This window comes from Anas platyrhynchos, chromosome 18 (assembly GCF_047663525.1).
Source record: "Anas platyrhynchos isolate ZD024472 breed Pekin duck chromosome 18, IASCAAS_PekinDuck_T2T, whole genome shotgun sequence".
NCBI lineage: Eukaryota > Metazoa > Chordata > Aves > Anseriformes > Anatidae > Anas > Anas platyrhynchos.
Window position 1 is genome coordinate 4,546,237 of NC_092604.1, and position 12,775 is coordinate 4,559,011.

A 12,775-nucleotide genomic window follows, 5' to 3' on the forward strand; every position below is an offset into this window, starting at 1 on the left:
GCAGTTCTGCTCACAGTTTAGCTATCGTGTTGTGCCTGAAGCTGCATAGCTTCTGCCCAGGCTACTGGAAGTGGCAAAGTAGCCTGAATTATAGGCTGCTTTCCAGTCTGAATTTAGGAGATTCATCATTTCACTAGGGCATGTGAAGTCCTTGGGAGAGATGTACGTACAAGCAGAACCTTTTCTGTAACCAAGTGTGTGCAGAGGTTTCTTCTCCAGAGGACTCACACCACTGGTGCCAAGCAGGTTGTCTCATTGACAGGTGACTTGGATGGAGCCCATTATGGCCTTTCCACATCTCATTCCACTTTATTGTTGTTTTTTTTTTTTTTTTTTTTTGTTTGTAAAATCTTCTAGTTTAAGATATTTCAAGGGCTATGGCGTTTTTTCCTCTTTTGGTTAATGCAAGTACGGGTGCAGTTTCACAAGTGACATGTAGTTGACTTATTCTGAAGTTGCCCTTGTTAATTTATCTTTGCCATAGTCCTTGGTACTTTCTCTCTGATGAAAACATGCGGCACTCAGCTGCTGCACGTGGATCCTTCCCGTGCTGCTCACAGCTGGCATCAGCACTGACAGGTTATTCATAACTCCCACTTACCACCCATAGGAATGTACAGTAGCTGAGCGTGTTAGTGCTGTGCAGTGTTCTCTGCATGTCCTGCTGAGGTTTGGTTGCACAGATCCCACAGCAAACATGATTGTACATGTATACCAAGAAGCAACTTGCAGGGAAATTCCTGGTTTTATACACAACCCAGCAGGCAAGGCTGCGGAGTCTGCGCACATGCATTTAAGCAGTTGATCTTCCAGGAGGTTGGGCTGAAGACTACGTCTGAATTTATCCTGTTGATCAATCTGGGACACACTAATAGTGTAACCTCCTTAATCCTTCTCAAAGTCATCTGAAACTAATCTTAATCAGGCCTCAAAAGCGAAAATCTCTTCCCTGAGCCCTGAGTCCAGGGCTGTATGTCCCTTGTGTTTTCAAATGTAGTTGTTGCCTCCAGTGCCAACCCTGTGCGTGCTGTTCAGCCTGCAAGTGCCTTGTGAGGCCCCCTCCCTACAAGCACACCTTCAATCACTGGTGCCAGTGGTGTAGAAATTGTATTAGAGTGTGCTGTTGAGCTTATTGCTGTGAGAAGAGACAAATCTGCAGGACAGAAATAGCTTGTTAATGTTAATTCTCACCCTCCCCATCCCCCTGAAAAAAAAAAAAAGAAAAAAAAAACACAAATTTTTGAATTTTCAATGTGAATTGTTTTAGTGTTTCCCACATGTTTGTACAATGAGTTTAATCTTGATTTGTAATATTGTAAATTCTCTGTGCAATGTTGCCTCGTGCAGGCTGTTGAAGCTGTTGTCTGATACGCTACAGGTCCCCCCTTCTGCAGTCACTGCGGAGGTCAATGTCTGGAGCCAGACTTTGTGTTCAGCTCCCGCCTCCATGGACAGACCTTTCTAGGGGATTATGAAGAGCCTTTCAGGGTTTGAGGATTTCTAAAAAGACATTTGCTTCTCATGGGCACCTTCACATGCCCTGGGTACATGCTGCATGTCAGTATTCTCCACGTGAGGCATGTAGACAGGTTCTTATGCCCCTACCTGTAGGTGTTTTGGTGTTTGGTGCTGTGGCCTGTCCTGTCTCTCCTGTGCTGCAGGGTGTAACTCCTCTGCTTCATCTCATTTCTCCTAGGTAAGCAAATGATTGAGACTTACTTTGACTTCCGCCTTTACCGCCTCTGGAAGACCCGCCAGCACTCTAAACTTTTGGATTACGATGACATTTTATGAGCTGGAGAAGACTTTGCAAGAAGAAGTTGATCACCAGTGTCCAAGAAGTCATGCTTATTGCAGAGAGACTTTTTTATTGGCACAGGGAGCCCTTCAAAGCCCTACAGGAGGCAGCAGTGCTAAAGGGAGGGAAGAAGGAGCAATCAGAAGTGTATCGGGAGGAAAGTCTCCTGGGTCAAGAGAGACTGGAGGGAAAGGGTTTGACACCTCACTCGCCTCAGGTCAGAGCCGTGGTGTCTCAGGAGGAGCTGTGTGAAATGAGGACAGGATGGAGTTCCTTGCAGAACTGAGCTGTTTTGGGTCAGAATGGGCCAGATTTGATTCCAGGTCCTTTTAAAGACTTTTAAAGCTCAGGTTTTCTTACAAAAAATAAAATAAATTACCCATGCACTACAATGAGGAAGTGACCAGAGCACAGAGGAGGGAGGGTTTGGTACTGATGGGACCTTCTGTGCTTGGGGATCTCGGAGAGCAAGGACTGCTACACCTACTCCTGCAAGCTTAGATGAAGATGATCCAGTTTCAATGTGAATATATACTGGAATATAGAATTGAAGTCTAACTCTTTTTGTTTTGTTTAATAGAAAATAAGTGCAATTTTTATAGAGAGGGAGGTAAAATCTCTCCCAATATTTAATTAGTTAAAAATAACACACCAGTAACCAATAGATGAGGTATTTTTGGTCTGCTTGAAAATATATTCAAAATGGTAATATATCTTCTGTAGACATATTTAATCACCAGCAAACATGGTTTTAACATAACTTAGCAGACCCTGCATGTCTGCTGCATTGATTAATCTGGTTTGGTTTGTTACTTTCAGAGTAGCTGTGTTGCACTAATTGTATGTGCTCTCACGAATGTATATTTCTCCTCCAGTTAGCCACAACTTCGTTACTTCTATTTTGCTGCTTGCAAAACTATGTGACTTTAGTTTTGCTGAAATATTTTAGGTTAGGAATACAGTGTCTGACTGGGAAACCTCGGTCAGGTTCTCTATGGTATAAAAATGAATTAGAAATTAATAGCCATGGTAATTACTTGTTCATGCCGGTGTTTTGCTACGTGTTGAGAGATGAGTTCTCTTTCTAGTCTGCTGTGTTGAACAGCGAGGTTACTTGACCACCGGAAATCCTCCAAGGAGACTGAGGCATTTGGAAGAAATGCTTCTTGAAGAATACAGCCCGGGTTTGTAGCATGAGTTTGAATCTTCCCTATGTTCACTTGATTGCAAGTTGTTTGTGCATAGATCACCTCTTTTTTCAATGCTATAAAGACCTGTTTGTTGGTCTGAGCTGCTCACATCCCTTCCTGTGTAGGACAAAGTAAACACAGAGCTTTGTCAAAGCAGGTGTGGTTTGAGAACCCAGATTTGTACTTGATATTTGAGGATATATTTTGGAATATATTTACTTCTTGTTTGTTTAGGGTGGGGGTTGATTTCTGTTTTGGGATGGGTTTTGTTTTGTTTTGTTTTGTTTCATCTGCAACTCTCCTGTTCAGAGGATAAATACTACTTAGTCTGTGTTGGTCACTCTAGCTGTTCTGGGAGATTATACAATTTATTTCTTATATAAGTGAAATGTACTGGGGAATAACAGGGAAGGATTACCTTGTTTTCCTCATTTCCTGCTATCTAAATTATTACATTGTGAAGTGATGGCAAATACATGTACAAATCTTGTTTTAAATACTTACAAAAAGAACTAGTTGTTCTGACCTGTAGAGTACTCCTTCCCTCTGTGACATGTCTGTGGTTGTAATTTTGGGGAGCAGGTCCCTGGCTAGAACTGCTGAACCCTGTACATTTATAGCAGTTTTATAGCAAAGCTTTTGAAGAAACATTGTACATATGGTAAGTAAGGAGAGGAATAGGTGGAGAGAGAGGCTGGAGCCGTTGGAAGTAACATGTTGAACCAAATAGCTGTGAGTTATTCCTCCCCCTCTGGTTAGGAGCTGTTAGGAGGCTGCCCCGCGCCTGCTGAGCTGGCGTGGCGATGGGGAGGGCTGGTACCTGCACCCCATCCCTGGCTGGACTCATGCTTTCCAGATCTGTAGCGAAGGGAATAGTGAGCAGAGGCCTATGATTTTGGGAAGAAAATGACAGATATTATTAAAAAAGAAGCCAATTTTCTGTTATTTAGCATGGTAGCTTCCACCAGCTGTGCTTGTGAGAGGTGGGAGCTGTGGGTACCAGAAAGAAAAGTCATGTGTTGTTTAGAGATGGTAGTGGCAGGATGAAAATGCTGAAGCAAAACTCTCTCCCTTTCTAAAACTCTCTCCCTTTCTGACCCTTTTACCTCCTGTGGTTATGCTCCTAACTGGAGACAAACAAATTGTTCTTCCTCTTTCTTTTCTGAAGTAAAATCCCAATTCAGTGAACTTGGTAGCATGAATGTAGCATTGTGGAACTATTGAAAATCTTCTATAACTCTGAAAGGGCCCATTTATATATCCACTGCAGTGATTTATCTGTAGAACTAGTGTATATCTATTATCATTGACCACTTGTAGAACTTGGGTTGCAATGTAGAAGGGTAGATTGTACAGTTGCATAACTTCTGTAGGAAGATGTCTGTCTGAATGAACACTACGACTGTTTTACTGGTGCAGTTGACTGTAGTACAAGTATAATGACAAACAATTAATGCATTTCTCTCTTTTCCAAAGATCTATATCCCACATAGTTTGTGATGTTTATGACATGAGCGTATTATTTCCTTTGTAGCATTCATTTAACTAAAGAGATTAAATGCTCTAAAAGCTGTGACGGGAAAGACAATAGAATTTTGGTGTTTAAAGTCTTCTGTGCAAATAGTGTCATTGAAGTGTTAACCGTTTTTGAAAAAGAGGAAAAAAAGAATTCTTCCCCTTTAACTTGAATTTTTCAAGTGTCTGTTGGGGAAGGAAGGGATCAGCAGAGGACAGGCTGAAAAAAAAATTGTAAGCATCTAAACCGTAGTGTTAAAAATAGAGCCTGTAACTTCCTCAGTTGGACCAGCCTGTAAAAGATGACCTCTGTGTGCAGTTGCCATCAGTGCACGGCACGGCACAGCCAGCACATCCCCTCTGCAGAGGTCGGGTGCCCGTTCTTGCACGCCGTGTGCCTGTGCAGTGGTTTCTGTTCAGGGCAGCCCCCAGCAGTGCCTGCAAGGCTCAGCTCGTCCGCAGGGTGCTCTGCCTGGGGGAACTGTGGCTGCTGAGCACACTGGACAATTTGTCCTTCCACCTCTTCATGCTTTTCCAGCTTTGAGCTATCTGCTGTTCAGATGTGACTGTCGGAAGCCCTAAAACAGGTTTGCTCACACACAGTAATTGCTGTCTAAATTGAAGCTTACCTCTAATAAGGATAATTCGAGTGAGCAGTTTGTGGTTGAGCAGGTGAGCTCATCATAACCGTCCCTGTTAGAAGATCAGCAGTCCTTTCGCTTTGGGCTCTGCACCGTTATGTGCTGCCCCATCGTGGGGGGGCTGCCTGGTGTTACTGCAGCTCCTGCGCAGCCTGGATTTGCTCTTAGCAAGGGGAGGAGAAACAGGGACACCAGTTTAACCTCGAGAGAAATAGATTAAATAGCTAATATATAATAGCTATAATATACGAATAGCTAAATCGTTTCACCCCAACCATGTATAAGAGCTTCTGCTCTTCTTTCTGTGAGGCAGTGCAGGATATCACCTCTAATGCTTCTCCTGGCCTGATGAACGTCAGCAGAGGGCTCTGCTAGTTGCAGTGCCCTGGGCTGGGATCATTGCTTCCAGGAAAGGAGAAAGGGAAGCTCCAAGTGCATCAGCTGCCCAGTCTGGTGCTCCTCGGCCAGGCTCATGCACTGGAAGCGGCTGCTGAGGGTGTGGTGCCTGCAGAGAACATTCACTCTGCTGTAGAGCCTGGGGGGGGGCATCTTTTTTGGAAGTGGCACTTGTTTTATACAAGGTTTCCTAGAGAGGCTTTTCTCTTTTCACCTCCATTGGCTGAGAATTAAAGGAAAGAAGAACATTCAGTTACCTGGGGGACAGAGGAAAACTGATACAGCTTTTGGCACCCCTCCTCATGCTGCAGCCACCAGCTTCCCTTTGCAGCTGACCTCCAGGCCTGGGATGGGAAACAGGAATTGGCAGATCAGCCCTTTACTGTGTTAAGTAAACAGAAACAGAAAAATTCTTGTAGCTTTAGTGAAACATCTGACTGCAAAAGGCAGCCAGCCAACCCTCCCTGTCCCTGCGTGAGGACTCTGCTGTGCGTAACTGTGGGACCTACCCACCTCCAAGTGCCCCAGGAGCAGCTTGAGCCACGTCTCATGGCCTTGGGGAGCTCTGCTCTGCCTCCAAGGAGCACTGCTTTGCTGAGGGGACTCTGGAAATGAATTTGTTCTTTATTTCCCAGCCTGGACTAGTCTGAAGCTCGGCACAGGTTTCCTGCTCCAGTAGCTTCTGGACAGCATGCATGTAGGTGCTTTCACAGCATCTCTTCACGCATGGTCATATTCCCCGTGCTCTGGGGAAGACTTTCCTCCTCAGTTGCTCTCGCTCGTTCTGCCACACGCAGGAAAGCATAAGGCAATGTCACCGTTGTTGTCCATGCGGTGTTAGCGTCTCTCCAGCTCTTGGCATGCATCCATTTTGCAAATAGCTGCTGTTGTTTCAGGACCCAACTGTGTTAGTGACCTGCGGCTGGGAGTTCCTGTTTCCAGGGCTTTGCTGGCAAAGTGGCTGCAAATGTTGCTTCACCACCTTCAGGCAACACAATCGGGGCTAGCTGAAAGAGGGAAGTGCTGATTTTAAATATCCTGGTGGGACCTGGAAGGGGGAGTCTGCCCTTAACCCCAGCCCTGCCAGGAGGTGGAAGAACAGGCTCACTCTGCTTTCTTTGTGTCCGTGTAAACATTCAACCCATCAAAACCCAGTTTGAGAGTGACACATACATTACTAATGGTCCAGGATGTGATATGGCACTATGATTAAAAATATATCCTTCCAAGGCTGTTGGCAATTGGCATGAGTTGCCAGAACATCAGAGGATGTGCTGGACTGTGTCATCCTTCCCCAAGCAACCCAACCACACTGCCAGGAGCAGGAAGCAGATTTGCAGGTACACGTTCAGCTGAATCACTCCATACTCGTGGTTTTGCCATAACATTCCCTGAAACCGGTGATCCAGACACCATCCTGCAGGATGCCAAACAGATATCCTCCCCAGGGATATTGAGCGACAATACCATTTTCCAAACCATCTGTAAAAAAATAAAAAATAAAAAAAAAAAAGTGTGATTCTGTATCTTGTCCCACTGATCACAGAGTATCTGTGGCTTTCTATGTCTTTCATGGAACTGTTTTTTTTATTTCTCCATTGTGGAAATACAAGCCAAAGTCAACTAGAAACTTTTATGGCCTTGATGAGAAGTCAGCTTGTAGTAATAATTGTTTACCGGAGCTGTGAGTAAATGGGTGGTTTAATGACTATGAACCTGACTGTAATTGTCATTACTCCCAGGTAATCAATGAGATATCAGAGTTGGCTGTCTCGCTACAATCTCAGCGATAGCTGCTTCGATTCAAAAACAAATTCTGCCCAACATACTGCCAAATCAGTGTGGAAAACTTGGAAGACTGGAAGTAACAAAATTATGCACATTAAATGTAAATAATCCACCGGAAGGGAATCTAAATTGCATTTTCTGTAAATGTTTAGTAAACTTTAAAGAACTAACATGACCCAGTAATTTCTCACGTTAATGTATTTCTTTTAGAGTATCCTTAGAAGTAGTCACCCTGGTCTTTCTTATTGCAGCATCCAGATGAGCTGATGGTTGATCAAAGCAGTAGTGGCCCTAGATGTACTCCTAGGGACCCTCAAACAGCCAACAAAGCCCAGCTTTTATCCTTCCTAGCAGTGTAACCCTTCTTTTGAGTCGAGTGTGTACAGCAATAACCTGCTAGCATTGTACCTCCCCTGCTCCCTGGTGTCAGTGGGGTTTTTGTGTCTCTGAATGTCGTCTTCCTCTGGTGGCTGTGCATGGATGTGGCGCCTTGTACATGTGGAGTGTTTCTTACGTGGAGTGTTTCAAGTGGAATTGCAGCAGTGCCAAGAAGGCTGTGGCAACTGGCCAGGGACCGCTCGCTGCCGCGGTCACACTGGCCCTGGCTCAGGACCAGCACACCTGCATGCAGGTGGCGTTCAAAAAGCTTCAACAGAAAGTGGGAGGTTGTTTTATTTGAGTGTTTTTGTTTGTTTTGTTGTTGTTGTTTTAAGTGCTAAAACTCAGTTGTACTGGTACAGTCTCCGCTAGAAGGTCCTGCTGGTGCAGAGCTGGGAATTCAAGGGAAGTGGCAGGTGTCTTTGCCCTGACATTTGAAATGCCCTAAAAACATCTCAAATATGTACAGCAAAGCAAGGTGCTTTGAGTAGGGATCCTGCTTCCCTTGCTCCACTTGCTAAATGAGACGTTGCTTTATTAGGTGTTGAGGTGGGGATACTGAAGAAACCGAGTGAGCTTTGCGTGCCACATCCCAGGGAAACGGGTTGGAGTCATACCCAAATAAGCAAGAAGGGGCTGTAGTTTTTCCGCTGTGCGTTTCCTGTTGTTTCTGACCAACACTATTCCTGGAACTGGGTGACTTCAGTTGTGATGTCAGGCGACAGCCGCAGCAAAAACTGTACTCGCAAGGCTGGGAGGTCAGCGTGCTTTTAATATCTTCACTGTTTCCACTGAGTTCAGATACCAGTTTTCATTTCCAGTTCCTCTGCCCAGCTGCAAGCCCTCGCTTTGTTATTGCAGAGCTGCTGGTGAAGGCTGCTCATCGGTTTTCTGAACGGAAATCCAAATATGTGAGCAATGAGTGGGAAAGGTAAGCGTGCAGGCTTTGAAAATATGGAGAAGGATACTTTGTATCCTGCAGTGCTTTTAAATTCGGAGATACTTCAGCAAATTATGTTCATCCGAATGAGAAAAGGAAAGAAATAAGTGTGGCTGCCAAAGTAATGGGGGAAAAAACAACCTCGAGTGCGCATAGTAATTGACCATTTGACAAACCCTGTGCAGATGAAACACTCTGTGGTCTAGCTGCGTTTGCTTTCACCTGAGTTCAGAGGGAGCTGACAGCACCCTGCTGCTTTCAAAACCAAGGCGTGTAGGAGCAGTGAAACACGGATGTGTTCATCTGTGCTCCTCTGCACCGCCCCAGGCAAAGCTCCACAAGAAACTTCCCCGCTGTGTCCGAGCAGCCCTCATGTCCCAGCTCAGCTGGGAGCCAAACAGGACAGGTGCACGAGGGGCTGGAAATGTTGGCCCCCAGAGAGCCTCTAGGCTGGAGAGCTGAGCTTCAGATGTGCTGGTTTGAGGCAGAAACTGTCTGAATGGAGAGGTTTGTACATGAGGATTGTAACTTTTGAGTTCTCAGTGGGCCCTGCACCAGCACGCCGGCTGCTTGGAGAGGGCAGAAGAAAGTTACTCCGAGGAACTGCCCCGTTCTAGACGCAGTTTCTGGCTGGCTCTGTGGTGTCTGGGCACGGGGCAGTCCTGGCTGCGATGCAGGAGACCTCTGCCATCTCTGCTGCCACTGTTAACATGTTTCTCTGAGACTATCTGCTGCTTTGTGTATGATAACCAGGTTTCAAATACATGAATGTTTCTAGGTTTTAAGATGTGATTTAATAAAAAGAGACATGTCTGGGAAAGCAGGTCTTATCTCTCTCTTTTTTTTTTTCTTTTTCTTTTTTTTTTCCCTTGTTCTCTGGCTGAGTTCATAAGACCAGGAAATGCTGTTTGGCAAATGCATTTGCTGTGCCAGCAAATGAGGGAGAAACGGGCGCCAGGCATTTCTGAGTGGCAGCAGCAAGGGAAATGCTGAAAACTAAAGAGCTCCAGAGGTGCAAGAGGCCAGGATGAGCACTGTGCCCCAGGGATCAGCATGGCGTAGGGCAGGTAGAAGGGGAGAACAGTAAAAACTCCCAATGCTTTAACAAGGGGCCACCTGAGGGAGGCAAATCCCGTGATGGAGAGAGGATGGAGAGATTCAGAGCTCCAGCAGTATCTGTGGCTTCGTGAGTACAGACTGGAGCTCTGAGTAACTTCCCAAGCATTCAGCACTGCGCCTTCTCCTGGAGGAAGGCCGATCTCTGAGCACCATCCCATAAACAGAGGCCTGGAGAAATTCAAGGGAGGCTAAAAACCTGGTAGTCCTTCTGGGCACACCAGCTCTGCTCCAGGAGCTAGTGACTGGCCCTTCTCCACCCAGACATTTTGCACCCCCTGGGCTGTGCCCTCACAAGGGGAGGCCCTGGGCAGCCAGCACAGAGGGGTAGGAGGGTGTGGGTCCAGGACAGCAGGGCAGCAGCCCTGCACATTGCTGCAGCCACGGGGTTCACCCGTGTGAGAACGGAGCAGCACATGCAGGTGTGCAGCGAGGACGGGTCCCTGCTGCCAGAGGTGCTTCTCCCATGGGGCTGAGGTGGGAAGAACCCACTTGGGCATCGGATCCCAGGCAAACCCTACTGCTCGCTGCATGTCTCTGAATGAAGCACATCTCCCAGGAGGGCAGAAGACCTTGAATTTACATAAGTCACTTTCTTTATCCCAGGTCTGCTTGACTTCCAGGGTAAGTAGATCTGGCTTAAACTTCCAGCTACAAGCTTTCCCTTTTTCTCCAATGCTTCAAGTCACCTGCACATTCCCCTTTCGCTAAGTGCTGTAACTGTAGTCCCTCTGAGCACAGAGACAGAGTTAAATAGATCGGACCGCTCCCATTCTTCATTGCCATCATGTAAGGCACTTTTCTTCAGCTCTTCCAGTATTCATTTCTGCACCCTCCCCATTTAGAAATGTTGTTCTCCATGTGCTGCCACAACAACGGGTGTGACGTGTGCTTATCTGTCTCATCAGTGTGGCAGATGATAGAAACCACATTTAACTCCTCACCACCGCCTGCACAGACAGCTTTTGGCCAGAGGCTTGGCCACTATTCTCCTTAACGCCTTCACTGAGTTATTGGGGCCAGAAATACAGCCTTTGTTCCTTATTCTGGAACCATTTCATGTCCATACCATGCTGTTTTGAAATCAGTATCATGGGGTACAAAGTCAAATTTGTTGCAGAAGCCCAGACACAATGGATTATTATCTATCACCTTCTTCCCTCTGTCCTTGTGCTTTGTCACGAAGGATGATGTGTTGGGGACAAACCCAGAGCAGGAGCTGTGCAGGTGGAGCTCTCACTGCAGTTTAGGTTAAATAACGCATGGCTGAGTCCTGCTGGGCCCGGCTCTTTCCCCGTTCCCTCACCACCTGGCTGTACGTGGGGTTGTCCCAGCAGATCCTATCGGTGCCAGCCCTGCCCCTCTCGCAGGCAGCATTGGCCATGCCTGATAGTGACATGTTGTACGTGCCACATCAGTAGTGCCCTGGTGCCACGCTGCTGGGACACTGCAAACTCACGCCTGTGCTGCACGGTGGCAGCCTGCCATCACACGCTCTTGGTCCCGTCCCCTGCCGTAATCACACCTGGGTTTTGTAATTGAGTGCTTGTTTTTGTGCCAAAATATGAGAGGTGAACGGGATTCCCAGGAGCCTCTTAGAGCACTCAGCTGCTACTCCAGGGTTATCCACGGGTGTAAATACAGTGACACGGGGGATTAGCTCCAGAGCATTCAATAGCCAGCCAAGTTTCACTTTCCAGTCCTTCATGCTGTCTCACTGACTCAGCCTAGAAAAAAAAAAAAAAAAAAAAAAAAAAAAAACAGTTGACAGGAACTATGATAGAAAGCTCTACAACCTTGACTGGCAGGGGAGGACACGAATAATGGCTGGATTTTTTTTTTTATAAAGGCAAGAGGGCATGCAGCAAAACCAGCAGATGTCAGGTTCAATCCCCACAAAGGGAGGCGTTTTCTTTGTACCAGGTGCAAGACAAATTGCGTGATTCATTATTTCAGGATTTGTAGGCTTTACACGGGCTCAAAAGCCAACTAGACAAGACCATGAAAGAGAAATCCATTGAGATCTACGAATGCAAAGACACATTGTTGGCTCTGTAAGTGCCTGAGCCGTGAGTCACCAGAGGCGGGGAAATGTCACTACCCGCTTGCCCTGCCCTTATTCTCAGCCCCGGGCACCCGCTGAGGGCCACTGTGAGGGCCATGATGCGGGACAGCGTGCCATGGACTTGTGCCTTGGTTGAGCACAGTGGGTTGTGTGTAAACTTTAATCCACCCTTGTGTTATTAAAGCTTAACTGCAAAGAGCTGCCTCCTTCCATTTCGCTCAGGTTTGCCTGCACGCAGACAGGGCAGGCAGCAGATGTGGGCATTGTACCATTTGTTCCCAGCACAGTGCCAACTTTGGCAGCAAAATACCACTACCAGCCCCCTTCAGGTCTCACTGAACGAGTACTATTGCCCTGCTTTGGCTCAGGAGTTCAAAGGTAAGAGCCTTACCAGCAAGACACAGTGCTCCTTCCAGTAAACAGGCCTGTATTTTCAGGGAGACGCTGGAGTGAGGCCCTCACGTTGGGGTGCGGCTCGGGGCAAGCCGGGACCTCAGCAAGTGCTGGCCAAAGGTTATTTACGTCACTGTGCCAGCAAGCGTGCCGTTTCCCCCGCGCCTCATGGGCTGAGGATTTCGGCACACAGTGTTATCTGAAGCGTGGAAAGTCCTGAGCTCTCAATTGTTTCCTGATTGCACAGACTTCCCAAAGAAACGTGGTGGCAGTTGATAACAGGCACTGCCTGGAAACAACGTGGTGGCGATACTTCTCTCTGCGCGTATGTGTGCAATGAGCAGCCATCACAGAACAGCGAAAGCAGTATGAAAAATGTTTTCCTGTGATCCTGTTTGCATGGAGCCGACCTCCCGCAGTGCTCTGCAGGCTCGCCCTCCTCCTGCCTGCGGTCCCGCTGCCCATCGCGCTCCCCCAGCCGTGCCTGCTGCCCCGCAGTGCGGACACCCCGCTGTCTCCTCCAGAGCTTCCCTTAAAGCACTTCTCTGATGTGCT

The 12,775-nt window shown here is 47.0% G+C and overlaps 1 protein-coding gene across 6 annotated transcripts in view; it reads left to right on the forward strand.

Annotated features, from left to right (window-relative positions):
• Positions 1 to 9,466, forward strand: part of NSMF (NMDA receptor synaptonuclear signaling and neuronal migration factor) — a 50,094-nt gene extending 40,628 nt beyond the window's left edge. For all 6 annotated transcript variants that reach the window (XM_072025376.1, XM_072025375.1, XM_072025378.1 and 3 more), the window contains one exon: positions 1,697 to 9,466. In XM_072025376.1, the coding sequence (XP_071881477.1) occupies positions 1,697 to 1,794 (98 nt within the window). In that variant the 3' untranslated portion in view covers positions 1,795 to 9,466. The remainder of the gene's footprint in view (positions 1 to 1,696) is intronic.
• Positions 9,467 to 12,775: the final 3,309 nt, after the last annotated feature.